Source organism: Tasmannia lanceolata, unplaced genomic scaffold (genome assembly GCF_043159265.1).
Source record: "Tasmannia lanceolata isolate RefF3 unplaced genomic scaffold, GAP_Taslan_0.1 ptg000005l, whole genome shotgun sequence".
In the NCBI taxonomy this organism is placed as follows: domain Eukaryota; kingdom Viridiplantae; phylum Streptophyta; class Magnoliopsida; order Canellales; family Winteraceae; genus Tasmannia; species Tasmannia lanceolata.
In genome coordinates, this window is record NW_027518682.1 from 12,751,460 (window position 1) to 12,774,048 (window position 22,589).

A 22,589-nucleotide genomic window follows, 5' to 3' on the forward strand; every position below is an offset into this window, starting at 1 on the left:
CTTACTCATGCGTTGTTCATTAAGGATGGGACCAAGACTAAGACTGCGTGGATCAGTGATCCTTCCGTAAGACCCAAAATTTGCCTCTTTACAATTGACGGTCAGATCGTTGTCAAAACAATATAGAAAATCTTCGCCATCCAAATATCATGTTAATGAAATGATATTTCGTGGGGCCCGAATAAGCATGACAAGCCCCATGACTGTTGTGAAGTTTTCAAGGTCCCACCACCTGATTTTAAAGGTGGAACGGTGGGCCCCATGTTAATTAGAAACCTCAAGATGACATTCATCAAACTCTGATCGTTCCTCTTTCAATATTTTTTTACTATGTTATTCTGATATAGAGAAATAATAGCAACATCTATCAGATCACAGACAACCATTGATTTGTCCAGCCATGGCCCATAATAATGAGAGTTTGTCAACAGTGAAATATGAAGGAACACAGATCATATTGCTATGACACAAACATACTTACATATCATATTTGAAGCCACATTTACAGTTCTACATAAGTTTGCATATCTGATTGAAACTGTAACCAGAAATCAAAGTTGGTTGATTTTACAAAATTACAATCTGCTTATATTCAGCATTTATTTCAATGTATTGTGAACACATTTGAGTAAGCATTTGGATATATGATCTCTAGGCATTATTTGGTCTTCCATTCGACTTCCAATGCTATTTCATTCCGACGGGTAAAGGGAAGTGTAAATGGGGGATTGTACTGCAATCACGTACCAAAGTAGATTTAAGTTTCAGAATGTTTTTTTCCTCTTGTATTATACTACCTGATAATCAAGTTATTTGAATCTTACCTGTGCAACTTCCACCAATGCGCTCTCTTTGACTTGAAATTGCATGTCGCTCTTTAGAGCATCACGTAATTTTGATTCCCTGTGCCTAACTTCCTCATCTGTCACAAAACCTGAATTGAAGTCGTAAAAGAAAATGTCATGTGTGATGTAAATGGACAGAAGTCACAACAATTGGATTGCATAGTTAACTGTTAAACAGAAAGGCGTCAAAAGCTGGCCGAGTAAGAATCAGACACGGTTTGTCACTTAAACCTCTCAAGAAGACCGTGACTCGGCTTAGTGTCAAAAGTTTCAATTGAAGGAGTACAGAGGCACCTTGACTTGGACTCAGTTAAAACTTGATTGGGTCAAAGTGATTTGATCCAAGATTTGAGAAAAAATCGAGTCGGGGGCAGACTAATCTCAACTTTCAATTGAATTGAGTCTAGCTCACCAAGACAAACCAAGTGGAGTCAAGTTTCCAAACCTTTTTCTTTCAAAAACAAAAAAAACAAAAAAGTTTCCAAACCTTTCCATAGGCATCTATTTGTTTTTAATTGTATTTCTAAATACCATAAGGCCACGTTTGGATACCCACAAGATTAAGATTTGGATTTAGTTCATACTTTGAACTGGATCTGATCCTTTAGATTTCCAAATCAGCTACGACAGTGCAAAACATTCCGATTTTGAAATCTGTTCTGCGAGACATTATTTGTGGCAACTTCCTTCACCGTCGCTGCTCCTCGACGATGCTCCGGCAGCAACGAGACATCCTCTCTCTCTCTCTCTCTCTCTCTCTCTCTCTCTCTCTCTCTCTCTCAAAACATGATCATGAAGATGATTGATGTAGTTTGTACCTAAAACTCAAATCCAAATTAAAATACAAATGCATGAGGTATCCAAACGGGCCCTAATATTAAAATAAATCTCCTATAATATTTACACACTTGTGGCATTTTAGTAAAAGTTTTTATTTAGTTATTGTGATCATAATTGCATTGCATAGTTGAAAATACAAAGAATAAATAATATAATTAGTCACAAAATTAAGGAGTAATGTATCATATAACTGATCGAGTTTGAGCTCAAATTGAAATCAGTCTAAACTCTAAAAGGGGCTGTTTGGAGATGCGAATTTTAGAATCTTGGATTTCCTCAAAATCATGGAGGGGAGACAAGAGTAAAAGGAGACCATCTTGAGATTTCTAAAACTTGGAAACATGGGATGATCTCGTACTCTCTTGCTAACGGAAAGAAGGGAAAGAAATCAGAAAACGACAGATTGTCTCCTCCTTCTCTCATCTCCCATCCAAGATTTTGAGGAAATCCAAGATTCTAAAATCCGTGTATCCAAACGGCCCCTAAAGAATTGTGCAAGAGAACTCCCTCGGGTCACCACCTTGCTTAGCCAAACATTTCACCAAGATAAACAAGGAAAATCGTATAGCTACCAGTTTTTAGAAAGACATAAGGCTAAAATAAGACACATCATGGTCTGCATATATACGTAGGTGTAGAAAGTATTTCATGTTAATGAAAATGTGGGAAATATAACCTCAATAATGATTACCTATTGCAGTACTGAAATACTATTTAAATTATGGAAGATAACAACTTCATCCGTGTCATAAATAAGCAATTGTCATGGTCTTTAAGTTAAGATTTGCGTTCTGAAATTGAGAGAAATAAGTATTTTCCTAAACTGCCTAGTCTCATGGGAAAGACAAACCTGAAAATACAGCAACTGCAACAATTTTTCGAGGAACTTCCTTTATTCTTACAGAAGGATCTTTCGGCAATGGCAGCTCAGAGCCATACTTGGAGGGCATGACAAATGACATCTGCCAGTTATCTTGATCTCTCGACTGAATAACAAAATAACGGAGTATGAAGTTAATAAGGACAATCTCATCATCGAGCAAGAGATAGGTGTGTATAATATTAATATATATGCACACACACATGAATGCACATACATAAGAAAGTTCTCAAATCATGTTCTAGAAATTGAATCAGATCGTAAAATCATATTATTTTTAAATATTATTATAGAATTAATACAAATAAACACCAAATCAATGATACACCAATATTCCCCATCAAATGGAAGCCAGTGTATAACATCCTATGACACTTCTTGTCAAATCCATGGAGATTTAAGGTATTACCTGCTTTGTAATCACAGGCGTTGTCATCTCCATCTTCTCTCCTTCTGATTGGACTTTTCGAGTAAGAACAGGAGTAGTCATGTCCATTTTCTCATTTGAAATATTCTGAAAACAACGCGAGAAGAATCAGCACTAAATGTGTCAAAAGAGTTCATGTGAATTATATTTCTCATTCTCTAAAAAGCATTTAATGTACCTTACCAAACAGGTATTCAGCCAAGACATTAAATCCTTGAGATGCGCCATTGAAATCAAACCCGTTCTTTCCGGGCATTGTTGTCTCTGCTATAAAGTAAGGCTGTTTTGCAATGATGCCTTCTTGTTAGATAGCATGCATAAAGGGTAGAACATAACATGAAACTCAATGAGCAGCTGCTGAAAATGGTTTTATTATTCAACACAATGCTTGAGCTCTTACAGAAATGAATAGACATATCTAATGATATTTTAACTGTTTACTCACAGTAGAAAAGCGGATAGCACAAAAAGAAAAGAAAAGAAAAGTGATCACATCATAAGAAAAAATAACACACATTAAAGAGATTATTCGAAAATTTTAAACAAAGAGGCCCCACTACAGATCTTGCAATAAGAAAAAAACAATATGGGTGCCATTCAAAAAACAAAAACAAAATACAAAAGAAGAAAACAATATGGGCAAGACTAAAAAGGTATGCATAGGTTTATCATCCCCATGCAGAATGTAGAAAATTTCCCAGTGGCTTGAGCTACTGCAGAAAAATGAGTAAATAGAATCGAACACCATGATAGGGCTAACTCCCTCAATGACGTTGAGGCAATAGTTTTTATGTTTGGGATTAACCTGGTCTGTCTTTTCACATTTTAAAGGCATCAAGTTTTTCAGTCTTCTGAACATCAGGGAGATAAACATGGTTTTCTTCGCTCCACATTGATAGAAAAGGATGCAGAAAATGTTTCATCAAATGTGAATTTTCTTTTCTTTCTTTCTTTTCTTTTTTTTTTTTGATAAAATCACATTTGAAAATTCTCTCTGCAGCAAATGTTTCTTTGGTCCAGAACAAGGTTAAATACCAATCAATTTATTCACAGTATATACGTTCACAGTGTATGTATGTGAGAAGATCAAAGCCACTGTTTATGAACCCGGACTTGTCGAGAACTCGACCAAGGCAATGCGGTCAATTTTTTCATTAACGCAGGTGAGTGAAAGGCGTTTTTGCTGATTAGGTAGGGCAAAACTCAGACTCCACAAGAACTTGAACTCGGCCAATGTACAACCAGTCCACTCGGGCAAGTTGATTACAAACTTGAGGTGTTTCTAAACCATAGTTACTAGGTCGGGAAACGGATACGTGAAACGGAAACATGAAACGCATGAAAAAGTTCAAGGGGAAACGAGAAACGGAAAATGATAGAGAAATGTCTTAGGAAACGCATTGTGAAACGTCATGGGAAATGTTTGTGAAACGCGAGGGAAATGCGAGTGAAAGATTCATGCATTTGATTGTAGCGAGGAAGGTGGAAAAACACAGGGGAAACAAGAGTGAAACATTTCCCGTGCGTTTCCCACGCATTTCACGAACGTTTTCGGTGCATTTCCCATGTGTTTCAGAAAAGTTTCCCGCGCGTTTCCCACACGTTTCCCGCGCGTTTCCCAAACGTTTCCCCTGTTTTTAATAGGCGTTTCGTTTCCGTTTCGGAAATGCGTTCACGGAAACGTGTTTCCCACCTTCCTAGACGTTTCCGGCTTCTATATTCTAAATAGTGATAAAAAATCAAAACCACCAGAGCAGACTCCTTATCCTTTACATGTATAAGATTGCAAGAGTGAATGAAGTTCCTTATCAAAGGGAAGACTCTTCCCATCAAAGGAGAATATTCTGAATGCTATGAAACAGGGAATCGAGAAAACAGCATAAATAAAATGTGTAGTATGTTATAATCTAGGCCTCATGAGAGTAAATTGACAAGAAATATTTAAAGAAGAAGAGGAAGAATATAGAGAAATGATACCAGCACAACCATATCTTGATATTTTCACTAACCCATCTTGTCTTTTAGTTTTTAAAAAAGGTGTCAAAAGGTTATTACATTTCCATCTCAGGAGCCAATTAAAGAAGAAAAGACAGCTGAATTTATTAGGGGTGTCCATGGATCCAGACGGTCCGATGGATCGTCTGAATCCGGACGTTAATGAATGGGATCTAAACATATGAATAGGATCCATGGGCATATTTCGGATCATCATATCTGGGATCCGAAAAATTTTGGATTGTGTGTGAACACGCCACAGATGCCCATTGGATAGTCACGATCCGAAATGGTTTACAAAAATACCCTCCAAATTTTGTTAATGCTAACCGTTCTATTAAGGGTATCTTGGTCAAAACCTCTCTTATCACTTAATGAATTAGATGGGAATGCGATTTCACTCATTTCAGACGTTTCATTTCGTACTTTCACGAGGGAAAAGAGAGAGGGGTTTTGTTCTTTATGCATCATATTCTTTGATAATAGTTATAGATTATATTTGTGCATGTAATTTTGATTAGTTTTATTGTTTACAAGCATTATTATACACATAGATTAAACATTGATAAATTTTTAATTTAGTTGAAGAAAGTGGACTGCCATTCTATCTCTTTTTTTAAAAATTAATTGTTTACTTAGCTTAGTGGGACATAATAGGACACTCCGATGGACGGTCCGAATTAAAATGGATCGTGATCATGACGTGGAAAGTAGGATCCGAAGAACAATCCGACTCCGACCCGACCGATAAGGAATTTGAATGGATCGTGACTGTGACATAGGTGGATCCGACCCGAAGTGGATCCGTTGACACCCCTAGAATTTATGCCAATATCAAAAGAAAAGAACAATTCTTAGAAACATAAGAAAAAAAAAACAAAATCACATTACCTCTACTTCTCTGATCTCGTATTGTTCCTTCCCTCTCAATACCTTAAATTTCACAGTTTCAAGATCCGGAACTTCAAGGATCAAAAGAAAAATAAAAAAACGAATAAAATCAACAGATTACTTTAAAAAAAAAAAAAAAAAATGGAAAACTCGAAATTTCAAAAGTCTAACAACAGTCACCTAACATCAAAGCTTCTTCCAAATTCTTGCTTTCGAATCTCCGAGGTAACACGTATTTTGCAGTTTCTGAGGCCAAATCCATGAAAGCTGCAAGGGGGCAAAAAAAAACATGGAAATCAATCAGGACATAGTTCTACGCCTACTTAGCTGGAAATTAAATGCGAATTTTTCCGTTTTGAATGGGGAATTTTCTCACATCGTTGGGAAACGGAAGAGGATTGAGAAGCTAGGGCTAAAACGAGAGAGAGTCGAGTCTCCAAAGCTGATCTTTGGATCCTCTTAGGAAAAGAGGTTCTCTCCGTGGATGTTGCCCTAGACATAGATAGGGTTTTTCTAGGGTTTTGGAAAACAGAAAAGGGGGTTTTGCAGAGAGATTGGGAGATTGGAGAAGGTTTACAGAGAAACATTTTTTTTTTTTTTTAAATAATTATTTTCAGCTTTAGTTTATTTATTTATGGTTTTTATTTGCTTCCTTCAGCCGAGACTCTTCACAGTCTTTTGCAGCTACATTGTTTTGATAAAATAATTTTGTGGTCCTCATTTGACATAATAATAGCGTAAAGCATAGTGTGAGAATAAAAGCATGCGAAATAATATAGTCACCCCTTTTTTACTTTGGACACCCCGCTCCTCAAGTGCAAGTTAGAGAAGAGCGCTCTCACTCTCTAGAGTTACAGAGAATGAGAATGTCCTGGAGAAATAAACTCCCCAAACCCAACATCACCACAAAACCTCTCCCTCTCACCAAAAACCCTAACCCCTCGGAAAAAACCCTAAGCCCTCTCAGGCAAAACCCCAATTCCATCCAAAAACCCTCCTCTAAAACCCTAATCCCTCTCCCCACAATTTCTCTCTCCCTCACTTCCCAACAACACCTCTTCCAATTCCTCAAATCCCATCTCAATCCCTCCTCATTCTCCCCGCAAGATCTCCTCCATTTCCTCAAGAACAAGCTCCACCACAACCCTAGATTCACCCAATTCGATCTCCAAATCTTCAAATGGGCTTCAGAAGTCGATTCGTTCCGCCACGATCACTCCACCTATGAATGGATGATCAGAACCCTAGCAATCACAGATCGCTTTGACGATCTCCAATTCGTGATCGAAGGTATGATTTCAAACCCTTGCCCTTGTTCCAATGATGGAATATTTTCGTGCCCTAGGATTGAAAATATCTTTAGATTCGCCATCAATTCTTACTCTAGAGTGGGTCGATTGGATGATGCCCTAATCGCTTTTGATAAAATGCGTAAGTCAATCGATGGGAAACCTAATGTAATTCTGTACAATATTTTGATTAGCGGTTTTGTTAGGTTTCGAAAGCACGGAAAAGCCCTAGAATTGTACAATCAGATGGCGAAGGATCGGGTTAAACCGGATGTTTTCACTTTCAATATTTTGATTAGTAGTTACTGTCGGAATTCGATGTTCGAATCGGCTTTGGGTATGTTTCGAGAGATGAGGAGGGTTAAGGGTTGTAGTCCAAATGTTGTCACTTTTAATACGCTCATGAGAGGGTTGATGAGGGAGAGGAAATTTGAGGAGGGAATTGGAATTGCATATGAAATGCTTGAATTAGGTTGTGGGTTTTCAGTTGCTACGTGTGAAATTCTGCTGGATGGGCTTATTAGAGAAGGTCGGGTTGTCGAAGCTTGCAATCTGTTTATTGAATTTTCAAGGAAAGGAGTGGTTCCGAATGGATTTGATTGTATACATCTTGTAGAAGCACTTTGTGGGCAAGGGAAGGTAGAGGCAGCATTGGAGGTTGTAAATGAATTGTGGGGGAGGGAGAATTTTCCGAGCGTCGTTGCTTGTACAACACTGATAGAAGGTCTGAAGAATTCGGGGAAGATTGATGATGCTTTCGAATTGATGAAGAGAATGTTGAAGGAGGGGATTGTTCCGGATAGTGTTACTTATAATTGTCTTATACAAGCATTGTGTGATGTTGGAAGATCGACAGATGCGGATAGATTGAGGGTGTTGGCATCTAGCAAGGGTCTGGATCCGGACAGTGCAACGTATAACATATTGGTTTCTGGGTTTTCGATTGAAGGGAAAAGGAAAGAGGGGGAAATTCTTGTCGATGAGATGCTGGATAAGGGATTTATACCTGATATTGCTACGTATAACAGGTTGATGGAGGGGCTGTCTAATGGAAAAAAGTTTCTTTTGCACAAAAGAAATGTTATAGGAGGGTGAATGAATTGTATTTAGCTGTGTGCTGACCGTTTTGATGTGGGAAGCTTCTTTACTGTCATGGACGTGGGATTGCCACTGTGTTATCATGGAGGAGCTCTTATTCTTGTCTCGATCGTGAAGTTTGAGGTGGGTTGTTGTTCAAGATTGCTGTCTCCACCTTTGTTATCATGAAGGAGGCCTCATTCTTCTCTCATTCATGAAGTTTGAAGTGGGTTGTTGTTGGAGATTGACGACGTGGTCTGTTATCGCCATGCTGATATTGAAAAGAGGTGTTATAAGGAAGAAAGACTCGTGAAAATCAGAGCCTGTAGTCCTTGGATCTCATCTCTGCACGTTTATCTGGATCAACGCTAAGCTGGTAAAGAGAGAAAGCTTGAAGTGCAGACAGTTCAATATGGGATGAGGTACCATACATTTTAATATGCTTGGCACATAAATGCAAAAAAAAAAAAAAATGTTTTCGATTGTATTCATTCATATTAGGGAGAAGCAAGTGGACAGGTGACCATTTTATATGGTGCAATCCTGGATCATTAGCTAACAAACAAGAACACCAACTCCATCTCTGTTGTTGAGGAATACATGAGATTGCAAGGGGAATGAAAGGGCAAACGATGAATTACAGGCAATGAAAAATGATTTAAACTTTATCAAGTGACAATAATTGTTGCAACTTCCTCTAATGGAATGCCACCGGTTGTGATGATGGTTGGGGTCCTTTTTTATACCACCAAAATTGGCCCATATTTGCAAATAGGATTATTTTAATTAATCCTATTTGTAAATGTGATATTAAGGCTCTTTGGAAGCCATTAACTATATCATTTCTAGAGTTATTATAGCCATTATTTGGATATAAGATTATATAAACCAAAGAGGCCCCCAGACACCAGAAATATAATTATCTATCTTAACTGATGGAATGCATAATGTGATAGTCTACCTTAGCGAATTTATCGGCCTTCTTTTGCTTAGTTGTATTTCCTGTTTTGGTGACTTGACTATCTTTCCTTTTTATGTAATGCAAATCTATTACAATTGATTAGGAGGATATTTTCCTTCTGTTTTTGTATTTGTATGGTAGATCCTAGTCATAGGTAGCAAAATACAGGAAAAAATGGAATTCAAAAACAGTAGTAGGCAGGCAACAGATGACAGAAAGTTGAAAATTTAAAAGTGGAAAGTAGGGAAGTATTGATGGATTTGATGGTGAAACTTGTAGAGCCTCTTTGGATGCAACCAAAATTAGTTCTTATTTGCTAACAAGGCTTTTAATTTAGGGAAATGATAAATCGACCCTCTTCTAGGGGTCACCAAGAAGCAGCATGTGCATAAGATGAGCGTAGCGGAGATGCGAATGCTTAGCTGGATTGTCTGGATTGTCAGCTGCAATTCCATTCGTTTTTCCAACAGGTCAGTGTACATTGCAACATAGAAAAGGGAAGGGAGGAAAGGGTAATCTTATGTTCCTTTTCAGATTTGAGTGGTTTTTTATTTATTTATGGAAGGCTTGAGTTTGTCAGCGGATTTAAACATTGCTGGCATTTTTTTTTTGCCAGTAATGAGAAGAGAATAAACTCTGAAATGACATTGATCTCGACACCTGTTTTACTATTGGGTGGTCCTCAATTCATACAGCCGTCTGTCTGATCAAAGATGCAATGCTATGAAAATGTAGGTATTTTTTCTTAATCCTAGAAACAACACACCATGGCCACCATTATGGACCGACGATTTAGATTTCGAAATAGAAATTTAAATCTTGCATTTGGCAGTTGGTACCACTTTTAGCTGATTTAGGGCCCGTTTGGATACCCCTTCCCAATGACAGATGAAATGTATAGAAATAGTTAAGACTTGCAACAAAGGTATTGTTGCTAGTTTCTCTCTTAATAAGGTATGATTTCCTCTATTCTTCAGGCTTTAGGTGTCTTTCTTCAAATTGTTTTCCTTAGATCTTGAGTTTGTGATCAACATTTCCATATTTGATGGTTTATTGACTGTGTCATTTATTCCTATCAAGGCATATAGGCTTCCGATGTTGACAAACCCCATGTTGATCTTCGATCTGGCATACATTAGTAGAAACCCTTCATCTCTCTCAAGGTATAGCACAACATCTCTAGACATTTCTGACTGGGAATCGTTCAAGCAAAAGCAGTAGCTAGGTGGAAATCCCTAACTAGGAATGTCTTCTAACTCGATGTTGACAGTTGCTCCCTTGAGAACTCGGGTAAGGTAGGGATTGGAGGCATTTTTAGGAACTCTGTGGGCGACATCGTCTGTTCCTTTGCCTGCCCAATTGGTTATCCTGATTCATCTGAAGCCGAGGTTCATGCTCTTCATTGCGGTTTGTGCATTTTCGTTAGTCAGATGGAATCTGGAAGAAAACCTAGAAGTCCGCTTTGACTCTTTCAATTGTTTACGATGGGAAAAGGGAGCAGCCACGGTCCATGGAGATTCACCAAGTTTGTTGATGAGATCAGAGATATGAGTTTGCATAGACTTTATCTTTTTCACTTATCCCTAGAAGCGCCAACGATCTGGCCAACCGTTCAGCCAAATCTGGGGCTCCTAGTGTTCTCTTTTATGAGGGGGCTCTGTTACCTCCATATGTGCACATGTAATCTTTATCATTATTAATAATAATTGTTATCTTTCTCTAAACTAGCTTCTCTGTTTTTCTTATTTATTTCCTTTTTTCCCTGGTTAAAAACATTTCCCCTGATTTTCTTTTTAGGTCATTAGGTGTACCACATGTGTTCCCTTATCACTAATGCCCTCTTTCTTTGGGCTTTTTGTTTTTCAGCTGGTCAGGTTCCTGCTTTGAGCATGGAGGTGAGTTCCTCTTCTCTTATTTGAACAGTGACTCAATTTTCTTCCCGGAAATTTGATCGGTCATCATTGTTGATTTATTTATTTATTTATCATTTGTTGGTAGTGTTGTTGTTCCTGTTATTTCTACTAATACTAATTTTGAGTTCCCTTCCAGCTCTTTTTAACTGATGATAAACCACTACAAAAGCTGCATATTTAGAAGAAGGCATTGTTGATTGGCTGCTCAATCTCAGGGATAGCTGGGGTTAAGTTGGTTTCTACACTATCTGGCACTGCTGCATTGGCTGTCATAGGGGTGTTGACTGTGAGCATGGACTTAAATTTATGGTACCAAGTTGGTCGTGGTGACTCGCCTGTTCAAATGGCTAAATATATGGATTGGGCAATATCTGATAACAAACACCAAGTTGCAATGTTTCCAGCATGTACAAATACAATTGCTATCGTAGTAGATATTGTTTCACCTCTGTTGTGACCATGGTTTCGGTCAGTCCTGAAACCGAAATAACTAATAGCCTAAACATTACTTTTTTTAGCTGAAACTAAGGTCGAAATTTCATTTTTCCAAAATTTCAGCCGAAATTTACCAAATGCATAGAGCCCTGAAATTTACCAAATTAAAAGATGAGGAGGAAACAGAATTTACACACTTGCTTTATTTCGTAATAACATCCTAACAGAAGTTTCAGCAGTATCCAAAGCAAACCCCTCTGCCCTCCCAAGACCTCTTATATGTACCTTACTTTTCTTCTTTATTTTCAAAAAGTGCAAGGGAGAAATTTCAAACTCAGGGTTAAAGTTAGTATTGTGATTCCAACCAGTATCCCTAATCCTCTTTTATTAAGTTGGTCACTGCTTATGAATTTTTAAACTCTTGAGGGGGGGCGCTTTGAAGATGACTGCGCTTGGTAGATTCTCGCACACGCGCTTAGAGGAGGATCTCTGTCTGTGCTATTGCTATCAGGAATGATGCTTTATACGGGTATTGCAATGGGTGGTGGCCTGCATCAAGTAAAAAAGCTAACAAAAATCAATCAAACAGACAAAAAACAATAGCTAAAAGTATAAAGTTTTAGACAAGCGACATATAATGATGTCCACCACCCTTGATTGAACATTTGAAGTAGAGCATACATAGCCCTTTTCCATCAATTGATTTAGAAAACAGAGGCCCCACCATGGTTGATTCTCTACTTCAATGATCTAATGAAACCCAACCTAAGTTGCTATATTATGGGTGCAACTCTCTTTCATTGTACACATGGACTAGTAGTGGGCTACAACTTGGATTGCCTCTGGCTTAAGGATTGGCTTAAGGATTACTATGCTCTCCCGAAAGTGATGGGAATCTAGAGCTTTCCATGACAAAAGTGAATATAATTTTGGACGCATGAACTTTGTGCAATTTGCAGATAGAAAAGGCCAAGACTACCGAAAGATGGCAATGGAACTTTTGTCTCATTGCAGATAAGAAAGAATATTGTCGACGATAATATGCTTTGCATGACTGTATGTAGATACGATAAGAGAGATAATATTATTTAGATTGTGAAAGTTGGAGAATCTCTCACCTGAGAAATTTCGTAGGGGAATCAAACAGCAGAGCTTGAATTCTTGTATGATTTCTGGCTTCAAGAAGACTGCCTTTTCCTTTCTTGGTCCACTTCTGGCCCCATCCACCATCACAGAATGTAGATTCTGTTCTGGAGTTCATATTAGAAGAACCCCCACTAAGGTTAAAAAACCCAGACCTTGTGTCACCTGCAAAACAAATGGCTGATTCTGAGAAGGTTGAAGAGATTTCTGTCCAATAAATCATAGTAAATTACACAATTACAAATGAAATTCTGAATTGAAAACCTTGTATTCGGTCCAACAACTCCAAATCAGACAACAAAGCAACAATTGGTTTTTCTAGAGATGGTATGATTTGTGGTTAATCAAATCGGAAAGATTGAAACAGATTTGAATTTCTTTATGTATGAGCAAGTGACTGAAATTTATCATCAAGGATGGACATAAAAAGAATAATAAGAAAACAAGGAGCATTTCTAGAGATAGTCATCTTTCTCACCGCATTCCTATGAGCTGATGAAGCAAGCATTGGAAGATTTCCTCGCAATCCAATATCATAAACTGGAGTACCATTAGGATAAAAGAGCCCATAATTCCTCTCTGAAGCTGGTCCGGGCTTCAAATCCTCGTTAAATAGTGCAAAAACATAAATATCGATTGGCACGGATGGCTTCATTGGAGTCCCTTGATTCTCTGCCATCCTTCGCAACAAATTTCTGTGATAAATCCCTGCATTTTCCGGGGTAGCCCCAGCCTCATCAGAATCCCCTTTAGATGGCCACCCTGTCTCTGAAATCCTAACCTCAATATCTGAATGCCCCATTGCGTTGATTGCAGAATAAACGGCATCTACTTGAGCATACAGCATGTTATCATAATTCAGATTTGTATTTGGGTCGGTCATCCCAGAGTTGGGCTCAAAAAGAACATACTGCAGTGAAATCTGACCAGGGTTTGCCTTGTAGGCGAAGTATGGGTAAGCATTTATGAGGAAAGGGGAGTTGACCTGAGAATGGAAATCGAGTAGGGGTTGGATGAATTGTGCAAGATCTTGCCTGAAAGTCCCAGATGAAGGAGGGTACGAGTTTGCTATAACGGTAAGAGAATGTGCGGTGGAGACGTTCACTTGGTTGTCCAATCCGAGGGCCACGAGAGCTTCGTGGATTGTTTGCATTGCAGGCAGGAGATTGGACATCAGTGTAGTGTCATTACTAGAGAAGACCTCATTTCCGACTGTGATGCAGGTGACTCTGGTTTGGGGGAGGTTAGGCTGGACATGTTCTTTGAGCCAGGCCAGTGCTCGAGTTGAGTCCGTCATGTTTAAAATGTTTTCATTGCCGATTCCAATGATGAATTCAACATTTGAATAGGAGAAAGCTTTCAGTACATTTGGGTCAGCATCATATAGTTTTACCCTGCTTATGCTCACGGATTGAAGGAGGCCTGCAACTCGAGAGGGAGAGGGGAGATTGTTTGCAATCTGGCCATAGTTGATACCAACTCCGAGGCTGAGGGTTCTGTGAACTGCTCCTGTAAAAAAGTAATTTACATGTCTTCAGTAAGGCTCAGATATTTCGGAGGTTTAAGAAGAGAAGATATATTTTTTGGTTTAGAAATACTGTGATCCGGCAAAACTCTATAGCTGGACTCAATGGTGTGGAAAAGGGAAATTTCTAGGGCTAGGGTAGGGAGAGAAACATCCTGTTATAGAAGTATAGGTTTCTAACTGAAAGCATTAGGTGCCGTTTAAGTGGAGAGAAAATGGTTTACCACTCATCAAATGTTTCTTGAAAAGCAAGGCTATCCTTATCTCTGGTGAAGAACAATATGCACCAAGAAAATAAAAGAATGATGGAGAAAATTGGAAGAAAAAGTTTTAGATATTCTTCCCTCTAGGAAAGGAAAACATTTAAGAAATAGAGAGAAATCCCTGCAATTTGGAATAAGATTTTGAAAGATCTTTCAGTAGAAAGGTTGAAAAATCCCTGCAACTTGGAATAAGATTTTGAAGGATATTTCAGTCGGAAAGGTTGAGAAATCCCTGCAATTTGGAATAAGATTTTGACGGATCTTTCAGTGGGAAAGGTTATTCTGAAAAAATTCAGTAGAAAGCAAGCAGATGATTTCTAAAAACCTTAACGAAAGTAACAGGATACCAAAAAGAAAGGTCACTTTTACAAGTTCAAAACCTGTCTGAAATTTTATTTTTCAGGGCGTGTCAGAGCAGAATATTTTTTGAATTTAGAATAAATCAAGTCAACCATATTCAATTCCCAAACCAGAAATTGTGTGGAATAAGTCCAATTCTCACCTATTCAAGGTTGAGAAGATCGGAGCCAATGTAATCCACTTTACCATTAATTCCAACAACAACAAAAAAAAAAAACTGTAGTGCACTTCACTACAAAAAAAAGTGTCATTGAGTGTGTCTGGCTTTCAACTGAAGGTTCAAGAAATTCCAAGAGAGCATATGAAAATAAATTCCAAGAGAGCAACTGAAGGTTCCAGAAGCTCCAACAGGAACTCCAACAGAAAATAAATTCCAATGGAGCAGAGCAAAATCTCGGAAGAAAAAAGAAAAAAGAAAATGTAAAATCTCTGTTTCCAATATGTCTAGATCTTTCGGAAATAAGAATATATTGATGGAAAAGAATAATATCCTGAATTATACTCTCTGCAACACTTTACTCTCCAATTTGTCATGCAAAAGACAATTTAAAACCTCGATTTTCATTCCACCAAGATTTCTAACAAATTAATGGAGTTTGATGATGATGATGAAGATCTTAAATCCCACACTTTTCATAAATCTCTTAATATAACTTTAACAGAGGATCTTACACCTTTTTCAGATTCAAAAGTAGAAAGATAACAAGATAATCGAACATAAACGCTAATCTAACATAAACAGAGGAAAAAATTTACCGCACAGAGACATGCAAAGCATTAAAGATTCTATCAAGTTCAAGATCACAGGAAAACTCAAGTAGTTAATGATGAAGAAGAAAATATCGAATTCTACATCGTTTTTATCTATCAAATAACTAAAAATTTCAAGCAATTCTAACATAACAGAACAAAATCTCTCTGATTCTGTAGCAAGAAAGACAACATTAAACCTCCAATTCAGATCTAACAAATACATAGAAAATGATACTGTATTTAAGATAAAGAAGAAGAAGAAGAAGAAGAAAATCTCGAATACCACACGGTATCATTCTCAAAAAAAAAATGTGATGTCAAGAACTTGTAATGTGACAGAGGAAAAACTCAAACTCTCTGGTTCATTACAAGAAAGACAATGTAAAATCTCTATGAATACCTATAGAAAACAAAAATGCCTTGAAGAAGAAGAAGAAGATCTCACCTGAGAGAAGAAAGAAGAGCACAAGAAAACGGAAAAAAGAAGCCATTTCGAATCGATCACACCTTCTCTTTAAATCAACCCTTCTTTCAGTAATGCATTGGTTCTACTTATATACACTCTCGGGAGGCGACGAGCCCATGTCTTTTACCGACACGCGTCCATATTGTCTTTCTTCGTACTCGGCTTTACCGGCTACTACCGTGCCTTTATAGACACAGTAATCAATGCTTAATTACTTAAATACCCTCCGTTTTGCGAATCTTTCTCCCACTTGTTGCACATGTGCTAGTGTGTGTGTGTGTTGCACTTTTGAATAACTAAAATTCCCTTATGATAGAATCGTTTCTTTTTTGTTTATTTCATACGGTGTAAGCCCTTATAGTCCTTTATTTTTCGAAAAACTACTCTAAGGAGCACATCATAGGATGATCCAAACCGTCCATGTGATGGAACACAGCATAAATACGCAGTTCCTCTATAGATCGGAGCGTTGGGATCCATCCTATATAAATGATTTTTTGGGCACAACTTATTTACTGTGTGACCCATCACGTGGACGGTTTGGATCATCATATATAGGGGTGGCAATGGTTCGGTTTCAGTTCGGTTTGGGCTGAATCGGTTTGGTTTTACCGAACCAAAACTGAATTTTCGGTTCGGTTCCGCCAATTTTGCCACCCTTTACTCATAATAATTGCAAATATTCGGTTTTGGTTCGGTTTGATACCCAAACCGAACCAAACCGAAATTTGAATCGGTTTGGTTTAACCAAACCGAAACCGAATTTTCGGTTCGGTTTCGGCTCGGTTCCGGTTCGGTTCGGCCAATTTTGCCACCCCTAATCATATAGTGTGGTCCGTACAGTACTTTTGAAAGAATACGGGATTAGGGCTTACACCGTATAGAATCTCTGTTTTTTGAAACATTTCTTCAACGGAAAAAGGAGGGTAGGACCTCTAGCTGAAAAAAGATAAGAGGGTATTCTTGAATTGACACACGGCATAATTGCTAGGTTGTTAGGGACATCCATGACAAGATTATGTCTGCCTAGCTTTCATAATAAGGTGCGATGAGAGCTTAACGTTCACCTTTCTTTCGGTGGAAAATGATTGATTTTGAATCTCTTAATACTTTTTTCCAACTTCCAATATACAAAATAAATAAGTTTGCATTCGATGACACTTGATGATAGGAATTTTGTGAATTTTTTGGTGCGGATAATGAAAAAAGAGCAATGATAATTACAAGGGCGCTCCCTTGCATAAACAGCCGCAAAAGGGATCTTCATTGGATCCACGTCATTTTCAGTTACATTTTAAAATCGGTTGAAAAAGTAAAATCAGTTACATTTGATGACGTGGATCCAATCAAGAGCCCTTTTTTTGGCTGGGCTCCCTTGTATCTATCATTCCATCAGCAATGTTCGTTTCTAAAAATCTAGCATAAAAGGCTGTGAAGAACTAGACTTGTTGAAGCGGGCTTAGCGGGCCAGTTAGCCGAACGAGATTTTTTGAGATAAATGGTCACTGAACACGCCCTTATTGGACTCCAAATTGTATTAAATTTTGAGTCCAATAATCAAGTCCTTGTAGTTTTGGATTTTGAGTACAAAACTGATAATTGGACTAAAAATTACATTTAATTTTGAGTCCAATAATTCTTTAATTAGCAAAGCAAATGTGTCGCTGGATGGCATGAATTTTCGCATTGTGAAGGTTGGCAAAATCATACCAGAGCAATCCTACCTGCCTCTTAAAAATCTCTCTTTTGAAAATGACCTCAGATGACTTGCTACATTTTTCATAACTTATTCACTTTTGCCAATAAAATTATTTTTTTAGTCCAATTTAAAACTCAAAACTATAATTGGACTCAAGATTGATTATACAACTCAACTCAACTCAATTCAACTAAGCCTTTGTCCCAAACTAGTTGGGTTCGGCTGATGAATCCTTTAGAAAATTTTCATGAAGAAGGTGAAAGAATCTACCCGGCTCAAATTGACTAAGTTTAATCCTGACACTAGTTGGGTTCGTCTACATGGATCATTTTCTTTCATTTTCTCCTATCGAAGGTCATGTTCTCTGTTACGTTCCTAGCCATCAAGTCTTTTCTCACTGTTTCTACCCAAGTTGTTTTTCAGTCTGCCTCTACCTCTTTTTACTCCATCAACTTGGTATGAGTCACTTCTTCTCATTGGAGCATCGAAAGGCCTACGTTGGATATGCCCAAACCATCTTAAGTGGTGCTCTCTCATCTTCTCCTCAATTGATGCCATCCCTATCTTTTTACGGTTGTCTTCATTTTTAATTCTATCTAACCTTGTGTAGCTGCACATCCATCTAAGCATTCACATCTCTCTACACTCATCAAGATTGATTAACAAAGTCCAAAGTGAAAGTTGCCTCAATTTTAAACTCAAAAAATCAAGATCGATTTTCAAAATACAAAGCAAACAGAGCATAAGGCTGTTTTGGATTTTAAGAAACATTTGTGAGTCCAAAACTGATTATTGGACTCGAAAGCAAATCTAATTCTTAGTATGATCAGTTTTGGACTGAGAATCAGTTCTCAAAATTCAAAACAAATAGGGCTAAGAATTGCAATAATAAAACCGTATTTTGATAATTTCACTAACTCATCTCGTCTTATATCATTTAAACACATGCCAAAGGTTATTATACTTCCCAAAAAAAGGCTCTTAAAAGCCATATAAAATCTCAAAAAGAGAAAAGCCAAACTTTGTTTGTGCAATTATTAAAACACCATAGAATGACCTCCAAAAAACTAATGGTGGATATTTTGGTAATTTTCCCTTTAAATCTTTGAGTCTGTCGTTTTCAATCTAGTTGTTGTCAACGAGAAAGTGCGACACGTGTCCTCCATGATGACAGGTGTCGGTGAAGGAATCCCGATGTTCTGGCTTATAGGTCATAGTAGCAAAATGACGTAATTTGCAAAAAGCGTGTTACAGCAAGACTGAGCTGTTGTTGCTGACACAGCTCTTACTAGACCGCACGTGTCCAACTCCATCAGAAAAGCTCGACTATGACAGCTCAGCATTGCCACGTCAGGATTGCTTCATTTCCCACTCGCTTCTTAAGTGGGATCCGTCCGAGTAGGGGTGTAAACGAGCCGAGTTGAGCTTGGCCAGGCTCGGCTCGACTCGTTAAGCTCAAAAGCTTGGCTCGGCTCGGCTCAGTCAGGCTCGGTCAGGCTCGCAAGCCTTATCGAGCTCGAATTATATTAATTTCACACCCCTCATCTTCCCTGGACAGCCCTATCTAGTGTTTTTTTACTACTCTTTTTACACTAGGGGGTGGTCCAAGTAACAAATGGGGTTCCAAAAAAGAAGTGACATATTTTGCCTCCCCTTTTCACTCCCTGGACAACCCCTTTAATGTATATATTAATATATAATATATATATTTAAATATATTAAATTCTTAACGAGCCGAGCCTAACCTAACTCGGGCTCGGCTCGTTAAGCTTAACGAGCTGGCCAGCCGGCTCGGCTCGGCTCGTTAAGGATTCGAGCCGAGCTCGAGCGAGCTTCCGAGCCCGAGCCAAAATTGACACCCTTGCTAAAAAGTGAGCATGCAGCTGTTGTCTCCTGCAAAAGGTAGCCGTGAAATGGCTTTATGTGAAATTGCCTAGCAAATCTCTAGTAATATAAAATGTTGTTGATTCATCGTTACTCATTGCAGATCCATTATCATAGGGTTGAAGGAGGTATGTTTAACGTAAACACTAAGCAAATAAATTCTAATACGCAATAATTACAGGGTTTTCTTTTGCCGGTTATCTACAATTGACCAAATGAGTGGATCAAAACCATACGAGTCCTTCATGTAGGCCCAAATTTATTCTTTTGGTTTACAATATAAAAGTTAGAGCAGGAAATTAAATGCATTTAAAGTACAATCATTCTCATTCTTATTCTTAGAAGAAGAAACATGCAGAAATGGAACAATCAAAATCTCCTCAGCGACTCCAATAGCTGTGGAAAATCCTACTCTTCATCGTCTTTTTGTTCGTTTTTTAAAATGGAAATCATATGTTTCCCTCCTTTCTCCCCCGTTAAAGTATAAAAGATTAAATAATGCCCTTAAGCTTTTGGAAAATAATTGGTCGTTTTCACATGGTACCGGAGCAAAGGTTGCCAAACGAGATGAATTGATTTCTTTTGATTTTTATTTTTTTTCATTTCTCGGAGCGAACCCACGGTGAGACAGAAATGGGACATGGGCTCAACTGCTTTTATTTGTTTAGCAAGGGAAATGATATCCCCCCTACGGATAAAATCTCTCCGACGTTATCCGTTAAGTTTTAAAGGCAAAGAAAAATGTTAAAGGGGGTGAATTTATCCTCAAGCAGTGAACCATTCTCACAGAATCCGTTAGGGCTGGGGAATATCATTCTCCCCTTTAGCAATTGATGATGTGGTGTGCCCTACTCTTCGGCCCTGTTCATTTGAGATTGTGACAAACCGTTTGTCAGTCCCAAACCTATTATCGGACTCAAATTTAAATGTAATTTTGAGTCCGGTAATAGGTTTTGGGCTCAGAATCGGTTGTCACAATCTCAAACGAATAGGCCCTTAGTGGGACGATGGTTGTATCATACCAAGGTTTTAAATTTCGATTTCGGGCGAAATTTCGGCTAAAATTTGGTAAAAGCTCTCACAATGTTGTTTTTTTAAGCCGAAATTTCGGTTGAAATTAAAGGATTAAAATAATATTATTTGAATTTCCGAAATTTCAACCAAAAAATTGTACATTTCGGGAATTTCGGTTTCAATGCCATTTCGTTTCGGTCCCGACTGATTTTGGATTTCGGTCAAAATTTAAAACCATGCATCATACAGAACCAACTTTGGTTCGTAAAAATGGCTTTTTATATATGTTAAACTTGAGGATCACCAACTTCCTGTGGCCCTGTTTATTTTTGGATTTCGAGAACCGATTGTGAGTGCAAAAACTGAATGGTGATCTATTAAGGGAAATAAGGAATACAGGCCTATATACGGCGGTTATTTGAGTTGCTGTATTCAATTATGGTCTGTTAGGACTCACAATCGGTTCCACAAAGCCAAAACGACGCATCTAGTCGGAGAACAGATGGACGATCAGGATTATCAAGGTAAAGTTGGTGGGGCCTGGTCTAAGAGCATGTCTCACTTTCATAATATCATTTCCCTTTCCAATACATTAATTATCACAAAACCAGTGCTCACTAAACCAATACAATAACTTAAACAAGATCTTAAGTTAAGAGAAATATTTACTTAACATATAGATCTATCATAGTCACAGATATTATTCTATTTAGGAGGAGGAATTATGTTTGTTTGAAATAAATTATCTTACTCTTCGCCAAAGCTACTTTATTCTTCCGTCTTTCGGCAAAGATCAGATCATCAGATAAATGGATTTCATAATTATCTTCAATGCAAGAATTTTCTAAAACAGATCTCTCATTGGATTGCAAGAATTTTCTAGGAAAGATTGGAAAGGAAAATATTTCTAAGATGTCTTACTTTTAGGAGTGCTTTACAAGTGTCTAGGAAAAGGGTGATGATGCATGCAGCCCTTGTAAAAATTTAGGCTTCTCTCATTTCTTATTATAATTCTCCAAAAGCAATCAGTGGCCGGCCATTAAGAGATCTTTATTAAATGATTAAATGATAGAATGAAGGGCGCCTTTGTAAAAATCAGCTCCAAGGACGCCCATTTATGCAAAGTGCAGCGTCTAAAAAGTGAAATGCGCCTAAAAAAGTGGAAAGCGTGTTGACTTCGGATAAATCAACCAATAGGGGCTCTCCCTTGAAGCTGATTTTTGCAAGGACGCCCTTTATTCTATCATTCCTCTTATTAAATAAACAGCCTAAGCCAATTTTAATATAAGAGGGTGCCACTATTATTTTTATTTTTCAAATACTTTTATATAAAAATATTGCTACCCACGTGTTCCATAGTTACACCCTCGTTTGTTCATCTTTTTCTAAAAATGATTTGCATTTCCTCTTTTTTGTTTTTCTCCCTGAAAATAAAGTACGAGGAAAGAAAAAACAAAAGGTGGATTGAACGCACCCTCGCTGAGTCCCTTCTCCATATCTGGGTTATATTCAACTCTCTCCTCGTAGTTAATATTATCAAATGGTGTAACACGATTACGGTCTCAAGTGGGGCCTTGCCTGGGTATGGGACTAGAAAGAACCCAGCCTTTTGTGTGGCTATATGGGGCATGTTTAAAGGGCTTAATCTAAGGCATGTTTCATAGGTCAGGAGGCTTTTGCCCTATTGGTTAGGTATTTAATATCTGGTACCAGAGCAGCTACCACATCACGTGTTCAGGTGTTCAGATCAAGGATAGGGGAACTAATTTAATTGGAAAGGAAATCCCCCACAGCCCCCCTCTCCTTATGTTAAATTTGGCACTCTGAATCAAACAAAAAGTTTACTGATTTAATTCATTCCATTTCATTTGGGAGAGAGGGAGGTAGTGAATAAATTATTGGTTGGCTGATTCTCATGAGAAAATAGGT

At 37.9% G+C, this 22,589-nt stretch overlaps 3 protein-coding genes across 12 annotated transcripts; 1 reads left to right on the forward strand and 2 right to left on the reverse strand.

The window, feature by feature from the left end:
* Positions 1–438: 438 nt before the first annotated feature.
* LOC143877541 (SOUL heme-binding family protein) lies at positions 439–6,586 on the reverse strand. Its single transcript, XM_077379657.1, has 8 exons — positions 6,255–6,586; positions 6,059–6,145; positions 5,879–5,949; positions 3,171–3,272; positions 2,975–3,079; positions 2,536–2,671; positions 825–934; positions 439–733 (listed from the first exon to the last, which is right to left on the reverse strand). Exons 1-8 carry the CDS (start codon positions 6,463–6,465, stop codon positions 659–661), a joined length of 897 nt encoding a protein of 298 aa, XP_077235772.1. The 5' UTR covers positions 6,466–6,586; the 3' UTR covers positions 439–658.
* An 82-nt stretch (positions 6,587–6,668) lies between these two features.
* On the forward strand, positions 6,669–11,567 carry LOC143877538 (pentatricopeptide (PPR) repeat-containing protein). 10 transcript variants are annotated; one of them, XM_077379649.1, is made up of 4 exons: positions 6,669–8,666; positions 9,543–9,717; positions 11,072–11,100; positions 11,255–11,567. In XM_077379649.1, the coding sequence occupies exon 1, from the start codon at positions 6,739–6,741 to the stop codon at positions 8,260–8,262; it is 1,524 nt and encodes a 507-aa protein (XP_077235764.1). In that variant the 5' UTR covers positions 6,669–6,738; the 3' UTR covers positions 8,263–8,666; positions 9,543–9,717; positions 11,072–11,100; positions 11,255–11,567. The 10 variants fall into 10 exon arrangements, with proteins under 10 accessions (XP_077235764.1, XP_077235767.1, XP_077235766.1 ...); XM_077379652.1 differs by having other exon boundaries at positions 11,334–11,567; XM_077379651.1 differs by having other exon boundaries at positions 9,543–9,675; positions 11,003–11,100.
* Positions 11,568–11,981: 414 nt separating this feature from the next.
* On the reverse strand, positions 11,982–16,184 carry LOC143877540 (glucan endo-1,3-beta-glucosidase 14-like). The gene is made up of 4 exons (XM_077379656.1): positions 16,043–16,184; positions 13,175–14,205; positions 12,672–12,861; positions 11,982–12,102 (listed from the first exon to the last, which is right to left on the reverse strand). Exons 1-3 carry the CDS (start codon positions 16,086–16,088, stop codon positions 12,811–12,813), a joined length of 1,128 nt encoding a protein of 375 aa, XP_077235771.1. The 5' UTR covers positions 16,089–16,184; the 3' UTR covers positions 11,982–12,102; positions 12,672–12,810.
* Positions 16,185–22,589: the final 6,405 nt, after the last annotated feature.